The sequence below is a fragment of the Lonchura striata genome, chromosome 12 (assembly GCF_046129695.1).
Source record: "Lonchura striata isolate bLonStr1 chromosome 12, bLonStr1.mat, whole genome shotgun sequence".
In the NCBI taxonomy this organism is placed as follows: Eukaryota; Metazoa; Chordata; class Aves; order Passeriformes; family Estrildidae; genus Lonchura; species Lonchura striata.
Window position 1 is genome coordinate 23,021,102 of NC_134614.1, and position 17,820 is coordinate 23,038,921.

At 52.4% G+C, this 17,820-nt stretch overlaps 1 protein-coding gene across 1 annotated transcript in view; it reads left to right on the plus strand.

Moving 5' to 3' along the window:
- The window catches only part of ITPR1 (inositol 1,4,5-trisphosphate receptor type 1), a 157,320-nt gene extending 140,219 nt beyond the window's left edge, over positions 1-17,101 (plus strand). The window contains exons 59-61 of the mRNA XM_077786196.1: positions 142-302; positions 11,342-11,503; positions 15,724-17,101. Coding sequence (XP_077642322.1) covers positions 142-302; positions 11,342-11,503; positions 15,724-15,813 — 413 coding nt within the window. The 3' untranslated portion in view covers positions 15,814-17,101. The remainder of the gene's footprint in view (positions 1-141; positions 303-11,341; positions 11,504-15,723) is intronic.
- The last annotated feature ends 719 nt before the right edge of the window (positions 17,102-17,820 follow it).

A 17,820-nucleotide genomic window follows, 5' to 3' on the forward strand; every position in this document is an offset into this window, starting at 1 on the left:
ATCCTGATATTCAGTGTCCATTCCAGAATGACTGTGACTTGCAGAAGTGCAGCAGACTTTAGGAATCAGTTTTGTCCTACAGCTGATTTTCCTGCTCCCCAGCTGACAAACACTCAGGGTTCTCCCTGTGTCCTCTCACAGGTTTGGAGAGAGATAAGTTTGACAACAAGACAGTCACCTTTGAAGAGCACATTAAGGAAGAGCACAACATGTGGCACTATTTGTGCTTTATTGTCTTAGTGAAAGTCAAAGATTCCACAGAATACACAGGACCAGAGAGTTACGTGGCAGAAATGATCAAGGTGAGTTTCGAGTTTCAGGTTTTTTTTGTTTTTTCTATATTAGACCAATCCACTGGAATATTTGGTACAATGTTCTGTATAGTATTTAATTTATTCTGTAAATGTACCTGGGACTTCCCAGCCTCCAGAGCCCTCTGTGTGTGTGCTGCAGTGGGTGACAGTGAGTGGTGACAGCCAGGCACTCCCCGTGGCTTGGATCAGGGGAAGAGAAGCTGTTCTGCCTTAAATTCACATTTAGGGAGAGTATTTTCAAGCTGGTGGAAGTATCTGAAGCACAACCAACAGGTTCTAACTTGTCCTGGTAGAAATATCTCCAACTGACTTGTAGGATTTGTTGTCATATGATTTGAGCTTATTATTGTGAAAAACTACAATTAATGTCTACTCAATTGGAAGGGCTTTTAATGAGAGAATTAAAAGCCTCATCTCTGCCAAGCTGCAGGTTCAGAGCTCCTGGAATTACCTCCAAAGCCCAGTCAGTAATTTGTGTCTTCTGGCTGGGGAGCAAAAGCTGTTTGATTTATAGAATTTCAATGTGATTTCTTTAGAGCAGAGCACTTTGCTGCCTCCCCTGCCAGCACATCTGGGAGGTGGCACCTCCCTCGGGGTGGGTCTGTAAATCCCCCCACGCCCTCTGCCAGGTCAGACGTGTTATTCTGGGGTCACCAAAGTGTCCGTCCTACTTCTGGATTTCTACCTCAGTAATGAGGGCTTAAAGAAACCTTGTGAGCAGTCACCTGATGGAGGATTAGCACAGTGAGATAACCAAGTGCATCACTGCTGCTTTCCAGCCTGGCTGATTATTTTGCTCCCTTCCTTTATCCCCCCGCAGCACGCATGACTTCAGGGGGGAGCGCTGCACTTCTGAAGGGTTTTTGCTTCTAAAAGACAATTTTGTGTTGTGCTTTTGCTTCTAAAGGATGATTTTGTGCTGTGTTTTTGTTGTTGTTAAAACCAGTTTAAAGAAAGTTTCAGTTGGCAACCAATTCATTATTTCAGATAAACGGTTGGAATTAGATAAGAAGCAAAAATTAGTCACTGAATATGTTTGCATGAAGCACAAAAACTGGAGAACTTTCATGAGAATTCCCATTCATTAAGTGTCAGCAAGGGCTAATTAGTGTGTGTGGATGGGAGCAGGGATAAATTATGCATAGCCAGAGTGTCTCATGCAGATGCAATTTTATGTAACCATGTGCTCTAGGTAGAGCACAGAGTGTGTCTGGAGTTGGGGTTTTGCATATCATGAGCCAGTTTTAAATGAAGCTCTAAGAGCAGGTCTCAGTGAGGGCTGGTGAGTGTGGGGTGTAGCTGCAGGGGTGTGGAACAGGCAGGAAATGTGGATTTCACCTCAGTGTCTGTCAGCATCCTGCCCCAGGCTCAGGCTGCTGTGCCCTGACTCTGGACTCCTCTGCAGTCCCTGTATTCCCCAGGAGCCATTTGCCAAAGCTTACTCTGAAAATCAATTCCTTCCCAGTGTCCTTTAACATTAGAACTTCCTTTTCTGCCCCAAAATCTGGGTGTAAAACATGATTAAACTGTTTCTTTACCAGACCTGTTTTAAATGCTGCTGTAGGAGCCAGAAGTGGGGCTTTTTTCCCATTTAAGCCATTTTTAGGGGTAATTTGGGTGGGGCCTGGTTCATCTATTCCTCAAGATTTCTGTGTTCATAGAATCCCAGGTTGGTTTGGGTCAGAGGGGCTTTAAAGCCCATCCAGTGGCACCCCTGCCATGGCAGGGACACCTCCCACTGTCCCAGGGTGTTCCAAGCTGCCCTTGGGCACTTCCAGGGAGGGGAACTCCCAACCTCAACCTCTCTGGGCACAACCCCATGAGTGCAGAGGGACAGACCAAGGAAAGCTTTAAATTCAGTGAATTCCACCAGTGCCAAGGCAGAATTCCCTGTGGAGGTGCTGCCTTCTCCTTCCCGTGGCAGCACCAGCCTCTCCTGGGAAGCCTCCTTGGGGCATGGCTGGCTTTTAAAGGGATTTTCCTCCCGTATTTCAGACTGAAGGTGGCACTGTAACATCTTGGATAGTGACAGAGATGGGGCACGTCCCGTGCGTGGGACCAGCGTTCAGCTGCTGCTTGTACCCATTTTTAGGAGCTGGGCTAGGAAGCATCATGTGCTCCAAGTCCCACTGTGAACACACCTCAAATGTTTCACCTGTGCTCTGCCTCCCAGCAAAATACCGGTTCAGAAAACTCTTGGATTTCTGCCCCTCGGTAAATGAAAGAAAAAAAAGAAAATTAAGAAAATACAGTTTTTAAAATTGCCTTTGCCATTTAGTGTTTGTGGGTTGTACCGACACTACAGAACAGTAAAGAAAAAAATTAAAGAACTTAGGACACTTAAATTATATCCACTGTCAGTTTGTGAGCTGCTTCCAGTGCTGCTTGTACAGTGCTTTAAAGATATTTTTAAGCATTGTGGTATCGAAAGAATCCTAGACAATTTCATTTATGCAGTTAGTGAATATTCAGGCACTTTTAAGAGTGATCTTGAATTTTGATGCTTTCTTGTCTAAAAATAATGTGAGTAGAAAGGCAGTTCTGAGGATTCCCACTGTATTGGGTATGGCAGAGCTGGATGTGGCCCACAGCATTCATCCTGCACCCTTCACAGTCCTGACCCCACATTAAAAGAAATTGTAGCCTTGAAAATCAATTATTAACTACAATTCCTTAGTGAATTTTATATTTCTTCACAGACAGAAACTCATTAAGTTCAAGCACATCACGAGGAAAGAAGTCAACAGGTCCACTTGGAAATAGAGTTGAGTTTAGGGCACTGAAGACTGATCAAAAAATCAAAATTAAAAAAACGCAGCAGTGATCTGACCTGAGGAGCTGGGCTAGTGGGAGGTGTCCCTGCCCAGTAAAATGAGCTTTAACCCAAACCAGTCTGGGATTCTGTGAAGTAAAATCTGTTCACAGCTGTGCTGTGACTCTCAGCTTCAGCACTGTCACTCCCTGCCCTGTGCTGGGACCAGTCTGGGGCTGTTGGTGGCTCTGGCATCTGGACTGGTTTGCTCGAGTCCCATGCAGGGCCAGGCTGCCCTGGGCTTGTAGCTGCAGGTCCAGGCTGCTGATAGAGCTGGAATTCCTCCCTGTAAGCAGGGATGAAGTTCCCTTTCAGCAGCGAGGGGAGCTGTGCCTGCTGCCACAGCTGATGTGAACTCGGGGTATCTCAGGAATCCTGGCTGGGAATGGCTGCAGATGCTCAGGGATGCAGGGATGGGCTGCAGGGAAGCGTGGGGGAAGCTGGGGCTGTGCACACCCCACGGAGCCTCCCTGCCCTGGGCCCTCTGGGTGCCAGGAGATGGCAAAGGCATTCCAGCAGCCTGGCATGGAGCAGCTGCCCTCGGCAGTGCAGCCCCTTAATAGCAATTTCATGGCACAGACAGGATGTGGATGTGAGGAAACATCTCCTGGCAGCAGAGATGATTGTGCAGCTCCTGGTGCTTGTGCAGCTCTCCTGGCTGGAGCAGGGATGTTCTGCTCCATCCTGCAGAGAGGGGCTGGCTCCCTGCTTGGAGCAGGGCTCTGGGAAGGATGCTGGGGGTGCCTCCCCTGATTCCCAGGAACAAAGGCCCCGGTTCTGGAGGCTCTGCAGTCACCAGGAAGATCAGGTGATGTCTGAATAACACCCTGTGTGTGGGAGGTGGGGGGATCCACTTATCGCCTTGGCCAGACATCGACATCCACACCCAAATGACTCATGTGAACTCCGTGCAACTCCCTGCAGATTAGTTCATTTGAATGTCTTATCTTCCCATCCTGGCTTGAGAATTCCTCCTGGAGTTCTGTCCTTTGCCTGCAGTTGCTGTGGCAGCCTGGGCAGCACAGCAGCCCTGCCAGCTCAGCTGTCAGCGGGGCCTTGGCAGGCTCTGCCACAGCCAGCTGTGTGCAGGCATTTAGAATATGTAAAACCTCTCAGTCTGCAGCTCGGTGAGGAGAAAACCACACGGGCACCCGGGGTTGGTGTGCATTCCTAAGCTGTCTGCAGGCAGCTGCATGGGCTGTCACAGCACAGACAAATATTTGCATGCCTGACTCCTGCATCCCCTGCTCTGCACCTCGAGCAGCGTGGGGACGAGCCAGGGCTCCCGGGGGCTGTGCATGCAGATGTGCTCATTGAAAAACAGAGGCTGCTTTGGAAAGCTGTTAGCAGGGAGCTTCCTAACTCCTGCAGTTCCCCCGTGTTTTGAATCCAAGCAGGATCTGTGTCATTACCAACCTTTATTACAGAAATGAGGCAGAGGTGTCACGGTTGCCCAAGCTCCCATGTCCAGATCGAGGGCACCGAGTTCCAAATCTGGATTGTGTTGTCATTGAAAAGGAGCCATTTACAAATAGGAGTGGTGGCACAGGTATCCTTATAGGAATTTGGAATAGGAATGAAGGCTGTAGATTTCCCTTTGTACCTTAGCTAACATCTGTGTACAGACTTGGGGCTTTAAGTATATTATTGGGCTTTTTGCTGGGTGTCCTGAGCTCTGTCCTGTAAAGAAGAGTCTTTCTGATTCTGGGTTTGAGTGACTGCTGCCAAGGCACAGCCTCCTGATAAGTGAAGACCAGATTCCATCAGTGTCAGGCTTTTAAATTGCATCCTTTCAGAAGTGCAAGTGTGACTTGAAGCCTTTCCCAAGGAGTTATCCAGCAGGGACAGTCACCGTGCTCTGAAACCCAGCAGGAACGTGGCATTCACCAGTGGTGATGGCTTTGAGTGGCTGTGCCCCAGGTTCTCCATGAAACCCAGTTCAGCTGGAGATGGCCAAGAGTGGCTTAGCACTGCAGCACCCCCAGGAATGACAAGGGCACACCATGGTACTTCCAGCCCAAAGCATTCCAGAAGACTCTTAATGATTCCAGCACTGGTGAAAGACATCTGTATGTGAAATTACAGCCTGAGAAAGTGTTGGAAACGTAGTTATGTTCATCTGTCATTTGTGCCTGGAAATCCTGTACTTCAGGCAGAGTCAAATAGGAGAGATTTGTCATATCAATATTGAGCAAACCAGCTGCAGACACAGGAGCGAGCAGCCCGTGCAAATGACTCGGTTACAGATGAGGAAATTGGGGTTTTGGGGCTACCAGTCACTGTGATACTGGTGCAGGCTGGGAGAGGAGGAGGAGGAGGGAGGAGGAAGACCAAGGAGGTCAGGATGTGACCTGGGGCTGACAGTGCTTTGTTTGGTGGTAACTTCCCAACAAGCTGCATCTTGAGATAGCTGGCCAGAGTTAGGCAATATAATTACAGGGTTAAAGAAGAAATCATGGCAGAGGCTCGGAAGAGCCCAGAGTGTTTGGCAGCAGGCCCTGGGCTGCTGGAAACACTGTGTCATAGGCACGGGCTGAGTTTGTGCTCACACGGGGGAGGAACTTGTTCCACCCTTGGTGCAAACCAGGAGCTGCACTGGGAGAAAGGAATGGTCAACCTCATCTTGGTGCCCAGAGCAGCTGTGGCTTCCCCATCCCTGGAAGTGTCCAAGGCCAGGTTGGACAGGGCTTGGAGCACCCTGGGACAGTGGAAGGTGTCCCTGCCCATGGCAGGGGGTGGAACAAGATGAGCTTTAAGATCCCTTCCAACCCAGCCCATTCTGGGATTCTCTGGAGTGTCTGAGCTGGCTGCCCCATGGCGTGGGCTGCAGGAAACCCTCCTGCTGCCGGCAGTAACCCCACATGGCCCAGTGCTTGATTTTCCCTGATAAAGCACCTGGTATCCGTGCTGGGAATCTCGGGTTGGCATCCCAGCTGACCAGGCAAAGGTTTCCCTTGGGCTGAGCGTGTGTGTGAGCAAGGCCTGGGTGGATGAAAGCAGAAGGAAAGGCTTCGGGCCAGTTCTGGGATGTTTGCATAACGTGTGCTGGCTTTGGGTGGATCCCAAACAGCTGCCAGGGTGGGTGCCGTGTCCTGCTGCTGGGAGAGGGGGAAGGCTCCTGCCTGGAAACGGCGGGTGACGCACTGGGAGCACAAGCCCTGGGAGCAGAAAGCCCCACGGGGCCGAGGAGGTGGCCCTGAGTCACGGCCGTGACCCCGCGGGCGCCGGGGCCAGCTTGTGCAAGAGGATGTGGTGCCAGCAGCGCTGCCACCAGCGTGGAGCTCAGCCCGCGCTGGGGAATGGCCTGTGCTGCCCGGCTGTGGGGGCGGAAGGTGCCCTACTTCAGTGGCACCCAGGTGGCACCCAGGTGGCACCCAGGTGGCACCCAGGCGGCCGGGGCAGGCGGCTGGGAGCTGGCCTAGTCCCCGCGGGAGGCAGGGCAGGACGTGGCCTTCAGGAGCCCCGTCCCACGCGGTCCCCCGGGCCGGGTGGTGCCAGCCACCCACAGCAGAGCGTCTCAGGGTGCGGGGCCGTGGTCATCCTGCACCTTTGGGAATGGTTCTGTGTTCCAGCTTCCCCGCTCTGCGCCAGCCCAAGCGCCGCTGGAGTGTCTAACAGAGACAAGGGGGTGCCAGCTGGGATGCCAACCCGAGATTCCCAGCGCTTTATCAGGGAAAATCAAGCACTGGGCCATGTGGGGTTACTGCCGGCAGCAGGAGGGTTTCCTGCAGCCCATGCCATGGGGCAGCCAGCTCAGACACTCCAGAGAATCCCAGAATGGGCTGGGTTGGAAGGGATCTTAAACCTTGTGTTGTCAGCCTCCTGTGGGACAGCACGGGGTGTGTGAGGAGGTGAGAATGTTCTGAGCGTGCAGAGGGATAGGCACCATCTAGTGCTGGTTTTTATGGAGGGGGGAAGTGCAGCTCAGTGTGGAAGAAGTGATGGTGAGCCCTTTGCAGCAGAGAGAGAACCTGATGCGGGGATTTTTCCAGGAAGCTCAAGAAAGACCCAAGAGGAGTCCCATCTCACCACAAACAAACAGATGCATTTTCAGAGTGCTTCACAGAGCTCTTTTGTAGCTGTGTGGGTCTGATTTTTAACTTCCCATGACAGAAACTGAAATTTGCTGCTGCTGTTTTTCCCTGCTTGTGTTCAAGAAACAGCTGGACGTGGCACTCAGTGCTCTGGGCTGGGTGACAAGGTGGGGATGGGGCACAGCTTGGACTTGGTGATCTTGGAGGTTTTTCCAAAATAATTCTGTGATTCTGTAAATGATGCTGCTGGGCAGCCCTTTGATGGCAGCTGTAGGGATTTATTCTGGAGAGGGTGGAATTAGCCCTGCAGCACCCAGTAACGCTGAGGCACAGGGTACATGGGGACCCTGGGGAGGAGCGGGGAGTCCTTGGGGCGAGCAGAGCCCCACTCCCTGCCAGGAGCTGCCGTGCCTTGCCAGGAGGAGCAGAGCTGATGCTCTCCTGGCACAGCTGGTGCTGAGGTCGCCTCTCAGCCCTTCTCAGAACCAACCTCGGCAGAAGCCGGGAGGAGCCAGCGCTTCTCAGAATGAGCGGCGTGTGCAGCTTCCTCTGCCTTCCAGCGGGGATGGTCAGCGCCCTCACCCCGCGGGCGAGACTCGCTGCTGCTTGCCCCACACGGGGACTTTTCCAGCTTTACCTAGAAAAGAGCTGCAACCAAAAGCCAGCCCTTGTGGTCAGCACCTTCCGGCAGCGGCTGCGCTCGCCCCGGCTGCCGAGCACGGGGGCTGTGCCCGTGCTGGGAACGGGGAGCAGAGAGCACCCCGGGATCCTGGAACTGGGAGCTGAGAGCATCCTGGGAATGAGGAGCTGAGAGCACCCCGGGATCCTGGGAATGGGGAGCTGAGAGTACCATGGGATCCTGGGAAAGGGGAGCAGAGTGTACCCCAGGATCCTGGGAACAGGGAGCTGAGGGTACCCCAGCATCCTGGGAACAGCAGGGAGCAGATTGCACCCCAGGATCCCAGAGAGGAGCAGATTGCACCCCAGGGTCCCAGAGAGGAGCAGATTGCACCTCAGGGTCCCAGAGAGGAGCAGAGGGTGCAGAGGGCATCAGAGTGTGGCTGCCAGCAGCTGCACAGGAGCACGGGCAGCCTCCCCTCTCCAGGCTCACTCAGTGCCTCTCAAACACCTCCAAAGCCCCAGGATGGATGTGAGGCCGTATCTTTAAAGGCACCCCAGGGCTGAGCTGAAGTTCAGCAGAAACTGGATCATGGAGATATAAATCTTTTATTGACCCCTGAGTGGCAGTGCTGGGAGCTAGGCTGGCCCAGCAGGATCACCATCCCCTGACCTTTCAACATTCCTGCTCCGTTCCGTTGGTGCTGGCTCTGCTGAAATATTTATTTATTTGAAAGAAAACACCCCCACACTCCCAGCAGGGATGGGGACGGGCTGTCTCTCTGCAGGGCTGGGGGAGGCTGAAGAACAGGCTCAAGGTTTCCAGTGAAATCCAGGAGGAAGTGTGTGCAGAAGGCAGAGCTGTGTCCTGCTGTGCTGGCAGCTTCCCTCTGTCCTCTCTGCAAGTCCCAGCACCAGCCTGGGCCAGGCAGCAATACCTGTGCCTGCAGTGCCTGCATCCACAGGGATTTCTGCACCTCTCCCCGTGCTTTCCCAGCCTGGCTGGGTGCACAGCCCCGTGTTTGGGTGGTAGTTGGACATGTCCAGATAAATCCTGGGTTTGGGTGGTGCTAACCAGATGTGGGAATGGGGAGACAGATCAGCACAGCCCAGTCAGGGTGGCCTGGGGATGTCCAGGTCCTTCCCTGAGGTTCTCCATGAGCACAGCCCAGGTAGGGTGGCCAGGGGATGTCCAGGTCCTTCCCTGAGGTTCTCCATGCACAGGGAGTTTCCAGGTGCCCGTTAACCCTTTCCAGCACTCAGCAGGGCATTGCCAGGTCCAGCTGAACTGTGAGCCCTGGTCCCCAGCTCAGAGACACCCAGTGGGGGCTGTGTGTCCTTGTCCTCAGCCTTCCCCAGCCTGTGGAGTTCATGTGAAGCACGGTTCGGTTTTAACCTTTCAGCCTTGACGTGAGAACTAGAGGTGCTTCGTTGGTTTTGTTCAAATCAAAGCCAAGATTTACTGACTTTGAGGGCTGGGGCTTTCAGAAACCCAGCGAGTTTGGAAGCTGTGAGGAGGCTGCAGAAGCTGTGGGTGCTGTTTGATTTCACCTTCCGGGCCTGGAACGATCAAGTCACAGCCTCTGCAGCAGCTGCAGCGCTGGCTAAAATTGCAGAGTAATGTTGGAAAGTGCTTGGGGTATTTGTTATGAAACACTGCAGGTAGGGAAAGTCGGTGCTTCCTTCCTCCTGTTCATCCTTCTCAAGGATGGGACCTGGGAACGCTCTGGGGATGGCCTTAGAAATGTTTTTGGGAACAAGGAAAATATTTCTGGAGCAAGAAAGGGGCAGGCAGGAGCTTCGGGGCTCTTGTGTCTGCCTAGAAACCTCAGGACATGAGCCTGAGAGCCCAGGCAATTCTGCCAATAGAAATTGCATTTTAGTCTCATTTTCCTCATCCTTGTTTCTTCCCTGGAGGAACAGGGGCAAGTGCAGTTGGTGTAATTGGTTTTCCCTGGGTGGGAGAGGCTGGACCTGAGCACAAATGTTGAGCTGCCCCCTCCTCCCTAATGAGGCTTTTACTACAGCTGGAAGAACACAGTGCAGTGCTGCCTGTTCCTGCTATTAAACCTTAATTGTGGGACTGGCGTTTCCTAAAGTCCAAAATATTTTGGCACTTGTCTTGGTAAAGGCATATTTTTTTTTGTACATAGATTTTTTTTTTCCCTTTTTATTAGCAGAAACCATCTGCCCTGTAAACAGAGATCAGGAGCAAACAGCCTTGCTGGCAGTTCAGCATCACGTGGGAATGCTGTGGTGCCTGCATGGGAAAGGGCCTGCTTTCTGCCTTCTCATCCTGGCAAAAGGAAACTCCAGGCACATCAGAAGCAGCTAATTTAAGCTGATGAGTCTTGGCATCGTGTCTGAATTGCAGAGAGGATGTGACTGGAGCTCTCCGTAGAGGTGCACAGCCCTGATTAAGCAGGATGGATGCTCCTGGGAATGAGGGGGAGCATGGAGGGGTTGGAGCTGGAGATTTAGGCAGGGAATGACAAAAAGCCAGGAGTTTGCAGTGCTGCAAAAACAAGCTGGGAGCCCAGAGAAGAGCCTGGCCAGCCAGTGGGGTGAGCTGTGGTCACTGTTAATCAGCAGTGTTGATTGATTTTTGATTAGCAGCATTCCTTGGTGTTAATGCAGTCACCCTTCACCGTGCCTGGTGTGTTCAGCTGTGTCACCTGTGAGAGCACACACACCCCTGCCTCAGCCAGCCCGAGTTCAGCTCCATTTCAGAGCACATCTCCAGCGTGGGAGGAGAACCAGACTGGATGGGAAACCAGTTTGATGTTGAACTGTAAGGTGTCAGGACGTGGGGTGCACCCCTCCTCCTCTTTTGTGGCTTTCTGTTCCGCTCCTGCCTTTATTTTTAACATCTCTGGCGAGTACACGAGTGCCTGTGTGACTCTGTGCAGCTCCTCAGACTGAGTGTGTGTCCAGTGACATTCCTGACTGCAGCTTAAACATGGAATATGAGAGACTTTGTGTGGTTCAAGGAAAGCTCTACAGTCAGTGCATTGTAACGTATCTGTCCCTCATTTTAGCCTCAACCAGACAGTCAAAATACGATATTCTTTTTCATTAAAAAGGAAGTATTTCAGCTATGGAAGAATTTCCAGAACTTGGTTTCTTTTATCAGAGAGCACAGCTAAGCTTTGCTTGGCCAAAAAAGCAGAAAATCTTCCTCAAACGCAAATTAAAAGACTGTAAGATGGCAGCGGATTTCTAGCACTGGGAAATGCTTGTCCACACGTGAAATCTGGGCTGGTTTAATGTCCAGTGTTTGTGCATTTATCCTGAGGTGGATGTGAGGGAGCAGGGGCTGGGGATGGTGAGTAGCTGGGGAGGAAAGCAGCAGTGAGCAGCCCCAGTTCCCAGCAGTGCCTCGGGCTGGCACTCTGCAAACTTTCCAGTGAGATGCAAATGCAGATAACTGCAGATAATAACTACAGATAAGCACAGAGCTGCTGCATCGAGGGATGTCCCGTGGCTGTAGAGCTCTGTGCTGTGCTCTGGGGGCAGGTTTTCACCTGGCAAATGCTAATTGTGCTCTGCTGTGTGATCCTCAGGAGAGAAACCTGGACTGGTTCCCGCGGATGAGGGCCATGTCACTGGTCAGCAGCGACTCAGAGGGAGAGCAGAACGAGCTGAGGAACCTGCAGGAGAAGTTGGAGTCCACCATGAAGCTCGTGACCAACCTCTCTGGGCAGCTCTCAGAGCTCAAGGATCAGGTAAGGAGAGCACAGGCTCCTGCCAGCCCCTCCTGCAGCTCCACAGCTTCTCCCGACCTCAGGGAGAGTTTTCCCAGAGTGACTTGTGGCTAGGAAAGAAGTGAACAATCCAAATGTCCCTCCAGAGCCCCGTGCTCCAGCTGACCTGCCTGGTGCTGACCCAACTGGCGAGCTCCAAAGCGGCCACATCAGAAAGGGAAAACTTGTGTTAAAAAAAATCACCAGTTAACCTGAGTCAGTCCTGGCTGGTGCAGGGAGCCTGTGTGTGGTGGTGTTGTTGTTGTTTGGGGTTTTAACCCGAAGAGCTGAGCGCGATCCTGTCAGCCAGAGGGTGTGACACTGCCACAAGGGCTGTGTCACCGTGTGCACCTCAAAACCCACCGAGAAACTGGAGAAGCACTCGGGTGGTTACTGGAGGTGCTGGTCCCTCGGTGCTGCGGCTGTGCTGCTGTGCAGATGTGATTTGGCTGCTGCTGCTGCTGAGAACCAGCAAGCCTCCACAGACCTCACAGGGGTGTTTCTGGTGCAGCAGCTTCTCTGCAGCCAGGGCTGGGTGGCTTCTGCCTTGGCTGGGCTTGAGGGCATGGGGGGCTGGTGCCCAGCCCAGCCCAGCAATGGCTTTGTGAAAGACAGAAGCAGCAGGGCTTTAACTGGTGTGAATTCCAGCCTAACTGGAGGGAACACTGCTGCCTGTGCTGCCAGGAGCTGTTTGTGGTGGCTGTTATCTCTGTGCATTAATAACCTGAGCCAGATGGGTCAATTAGTGAATGGATGTAGGTGTTGGCACTGGCTGAGGTTAATTGCTGACTGGCACCCAGGTGGTGGATGGAGCTGCCCGGGGCAGGAATGGCCCAGCAGCTCTGGGTCAGTTCCTCTCCCAGCAGCAGTGCCATCCCTGCTGGGCTGGCTGGGTGTCTCCATGAAGCTCTGCTCTGTCAGGAGGCCCTGGCAGGCAGCACTGCCCGAGACCAGCTCCTGCCTTCCGCTCCCGCTGGAGCCGGGCCCTGTCCCGAGCGCCCTGTGGAGCACAAGGAAGGGATTAATGTGGGGGACAGGGAGTGACAACCTCGCTGCCCCGGGCTGCAATTAGTTCTCAGGCACGGTGCCACGGAGCCCCTTGCTCCAGTTGCTCTGAGCATGGAGGGCAGAGGCAGTTGCTCTTTTGTCTGGGCTTTAATTCTTGCCGGGCAGTGGTTTGGCTGTTTTGCCTGGCAACAATTATCCTGCCCCATGTGCCCTGTGTCTCCCTGCTGAAGGCTCTCTCCAAGTGCTCTGCAGGCACAGGAGCCTTCCCCCTGGCCACAGCCTCACACACATTTCTTTGCAGCCCTCTTGGCTGACCAAGCACTAAAACATCTCCTTGCTCTTTGTGAAAATAAGAATGAAGGGTTTAGCTTTTAGAGAGCTATTTGACTGTAAAAGCAAGAGAGGAAACCAGCTTCATTAGTGTGGTGATAGCTTTTAGGAATTCCCCTAAGTACCATTATTGAGAGCCCTGCTGAAGATGCAGGATGCTCCAATTATGTGACAAAGCCAGTATATCCCTCCTCCTGATCAGGAACTGTCTCCAGGAAAGGAACTAACTCAGGGAATTTTTATTTCTATTTATTTTCTTGTAATTAAATAAAGGGAAAACCTCTCATTCATTTGCTCCTCAAGCTCGTTAGGTTTCTGGAGACTCTAATTATTAGAAGCCGAGTTCCAGCCCGCCTCCTCCCCCAAAGTGCACCAAGAGCCATTAAAATCCTGCTCACTTTAATTCTGTGTGAACAGATTACACCATAATTGTCTGCAGCAGCAGGGGATTAGATGTAATCACCCAGAAATCCTCCCCAGCCCCTCCTTTGGTGCCGCTGAGCAGGGGCATCGCTCCTGGGGCGGGCCCTGGCTGGGACAGCCCCCCTGGGCTCCAGGTGAGCTCGGTGGCAGCAGCCCCAGGCAGGAGTCCAGGGGGATCCTGCCCCAGCTGGTGCCCTGCTCCTGGAGGTGACTCCAGCTCACCATAACCTTTGGAGCCAGAGGCTGCCTCTGTCAGGCCCTGGCCTTATCGGGGAGCCCAGCCTGGCTCAGCTGAACCCCAGGCCCCTGGGGCAGTGTTTGGCTCCTGTCAGCAGAATTCCAGGGCCTGGCAGCTCCCTGGGGATTCGCTGTGCCTGGCTTTTATGGCCTGGTAGCCCAGGTGTGCTGTCACTTGAAGGCTTTTGCAGGAGATTCACTCTCCAGTAAATGTGATGGCAATAAGTTGCTCCCTCCTGCAGCCCTGTGCCCTCCACGCAGCATTAAGCATAGTGCAGGATTAATATTGTTCTGCATTGACACTAAACTTGCATTTCTCCCTCTTATTTATGGTTGGTTGCTTTATTCTTCCCTTTTTTTAAAGCCACATCTTCTACAAACACCTGCACCAGGGTGCACTCTCCTTTTTCTACACAGCCTGAAAAATATCTCCTACAGTCCCTTCTCATTATTCCTTTTACTTTCCGTTTTTATTCCATGCGTCCTCTGAATCAGTTTATTGGCAGTGTGAAATTGTGACTCTCGGTTTGCTCAATGGAGATAATTAATGTAAAGGGGCATTTTTAAGCCAAGTCCTTGTGGCCTCTCTGCATTTCCACTTGTGGGTTATCCTAGCAGCAGTTTAACATTCAGGTTCAGCAGGGAGTGGGTTGTGTGTGTGTTCAGAGAGCTCTGGAAAGATTCCTCTCCTCCTGCTCCCATTCCCTGTGAAGCATTTGAAGCTTTTAGAGAATTCCAGCAGCTGTGCAGAGGAGCAGGAGGTGTGCCCTGGCCTCGGGAGGCTGTGGTCAGCCCTGGGGAGGGGGAAAACAGCAGCTCTGCTCCCTTGGGCCAGGCAGCAAGCAAGGTGCTGGCCTGAGGTCAGGGTTAATTACGGTTTCAAGGGAACGATGGTGTTTCAGCCCTTTTCCTGGTGGCTGAAGGAGTGCCCCTGGGCACACAGGAGGTGTGGGGTGTGCAGCAGAGGAGCCTTGCAGAGGCTGCCCAGCACTGCCCGTTTGGAGCAATGCCATTCCCCGCAGAGAACCCCAGACCGAGGTCAGCCTCTGACCTCTGGATACCCTGTCCCAGCTGGGAGACTCCATCAGCACCGAAACTGGGGTTTTAAACAGATGCACTCTAGTGCTTCAGTGCTGACCATGGTGGTGGGGCTGGTTGACTGCTGGATTTGATCTTGGAGGTCTTTTCCACCTTTAACAATTCAGTGATCCCAAGTGTGGTACAAATGAACCCAACATGTACACGCCACCGCCCTTCTCCTGGAGTTGCTGCCACAAGCAGTGACTCTGGCTGGCATTTGTCATTAAACAGCAAAAACTGGAGGAGTTAAATGTGGCTGTAGCTGGAAGGAGCAGCAGGAGCAGGATGGAAGTGTGGGTCATGTGCTGTGGTGTGCTGACCCTGAGGGCGTGGGGGCTCTTGGGGGAGCCCCTGGGTGGGCAGGGATGAGGCACTGTCCTGGCATTCCCTGTGAGCCATCCCGTGTGTCGGCTCCTCCGCAGCCACAACGCGGCAGGAGCCGTGGGATCCAGCTGTGGGATCCAGCTGTTGGCTCCCGAGACCCTGCCCAGCCAGAGTCATTCCTTACGTGGCTTATGTAACTTGTCAGAAAGCTCGCACAGTTCTAAAAAAGCGGAGTGGAGCCGTTGGATTGTGGCCATTTCTCAGTGTCAGTAATAACAGTGATCCATTTTCCGTTCACGGTTCACCGATCCGGAGAACGTTATTTAATGAGTGGGAAGCAGATGGGGAATGCCCAGTTTGGGGTGTGTGGCAGTGAGGTGGTTAAGTCCTGCCTTGGCAGATGGGGAGGGCTGTTGGCTGGCTCGGGATGAGAGCGGGGAGTGCTCAGTGTTTTCCAGCAAAGGCAAGGGTATTCCCAGCCTGAGTGCCGGGCTCGCCCCTTTTTCCGCCCCCTCTGCTGGACGGGTTACAGAGAATTCCTGACAGGGGAGGTTTCTGCAGGCTGCTCCCCGCTCCGCTTCCCGCTGCCTGCCGGGCTCTGCCGAGCTGTCCCTGGCACAGCAGGGTCCGGGCACACAGAGGGGCTCGTGGCCGTGCCAGGGCTGGGGTCACCCCTGCCCCGGGAGCAGGCGCTGGCTGGAGCCAGGGCTCCGCAGCAAACGCCAAACACAACAGGCCCTTGGGCGAGCTGACGCACAGGAAGCGCCGAGGCCTAATGAGCAAACTTGTTAATTTTCCAGATGACGGAGCAGAGGAAGCAGAAGCAGCGCATCGGTCTCCTTGGACACCCCCCGCCCATGAATGTGAACCTGCAGCAGCAGCCAGCCTGAGCTGGGAGGGTCACGGCCCCTCCGGGACACCCCCAACACCCCCAGCCCGGGGGCTGCTCCCTGAACCTTCTGTGCATCCTGTAAATACCCTGGTTTTATACTTAGATGTATATGACTGCTACTCTTATCAAGCTGGGGGCGCGTGGATTGTGATTAGAACTGTTGGCACGGGACAGAGGTTAAACTTTGTGCCAAAACTATCAAAATTGCCTTTTCCTTTGGAAGGACTTAAGAGAGCACCTGAATTGCACTTGAAAAGATTATTTGACTATGTGACATGTATTTTGTATTTAAAAAAAAAAAAGAATAGAATAGCTAGTATTTATGTTTTTATACAATTGTGCAATATGAATTATGCAATCACAATATATTTGGAACTCCTGAACGTCCTAAAGGGAGTGCACATCTTTGGATCTGGTGTGTTAGTACAATGTAATAAATGGTATAAAATTACAGGTGTAAATGAGGCTGCTGCAAAATTGTGTAACTGGTGATTTTTTCATACCCTTGGACATTTTTGTACCATGTGTGTAAATATCTTGCAATGCCATATTTGTTGCCTCTTCCTCCCAGGGATGATGCTGGGACTCCGTGAGCTGTTCAATTGGTATCAATTAAAGCAAAACATTATTTTGAAGCTTCCGAGTGAGGAAAGCAGGAGGTATTTTTCAAGAGATTTCTTTAGAGTACTGAGGCTAGAAGAGCTCAGACACTGGGTTTTTTAAATGCTAAGATTTCTAAAAGGGAACTTTTTATGCAAAATGAAGTTTGGAATGAGGATGCACTGCTGGCGAGTCGGTGCAGTCTCCCAGGACTGAGCTGAGGCTGTCCAGGCTTTGCATTCTCAGTGTGTAGGATCCTCTCCTTCTATTTTTTCATTAGAGACCTATGTGCCTGCTAAAGCTTTAGCAAACAGGCACTGCACCGACTGAAACGTGTCCTGTAGCTGAGCACTGATGTGTGTAATGCTTGTGTGAGAGCCACTGGTTTGAGGCTGCTCTGTCCCACCCTTTCCTCTCCCTGCCCCCTTCCATTCGGTCACTTTCTTTGGTTTCTGATTCTCCAGAGTGTGAAAGGAAACTTGCTGGGTTGTTGTTTGGTTGGGTTTTTTCCTCCAATCCGCTGCATAGTTTTATACATGGACCTCATTTTACAGAAGCTGAATTCTCTGCAATACTGTCTACAAAAGAAAAAAAAAAAAAAGGAAGAAAAAAAGCTACAGACAGAGCTATGAAAATTTGTAAATGCATAAATATAGGTATTTAAATAAATGATGCAAAATACTCTACGGTCAGAGGCTGCTGGTGGTTTGTGTCCTCTCCAAGGTGCTGTGTGGCAGTTCTGTCACACCCACATATCCAGGGATGTGGCATCACAGGGACCTGGCAGGTAAGGATGAGACTTTTCCCAGTGCCCAGAGGGCCAGAGGTTGATTTTTTTAAAACAAGAGAATGTCCCTCCTCCGGCAGTGAGAGGCGCTGGCCCCCAGGCATCTTAACCTGTGGTCACTCTGGGTTGGAATACTTCACACTGTCATTGGAACATGTGAGAGTTAAAAACCCCTCCGGCTCCAAGTATCGTGTGCACAGGAGCGTTGCTGATTATGTGTATTTGATTAAGATGTAGCAGGAACTACCTGGTGCAATTAATCATCTCTAATCTGGTAAGTGCACACAACTGTCTGAGGCGGGTGCCCCCAGCTCAGGTCATCAGGAAAGCTCAGCGGGAGGGAGGAAGGAGGGCAGCCTGACCAGCAGTCTCCCCGCCAGATTTATCGGTGAGATTGTGACTCCTTAATCCCATGTATTTCCATCTATATCTCCTGGCAAATCTGTCTTCCCCTCTGCAGCTAGGTGTGTGCAGAGGGAGCACGGCGCTGTGGCTGCCGCCGGCGCGGCGCGGTGGAGGAGCAGGATTTCATTTTCCCTGAGCAGCAGAGACACGAACCTGACTCACTCCTTCCCTCCTGCCATCCGGGGATAAGCAGACACACAAATTTGTCAGGCT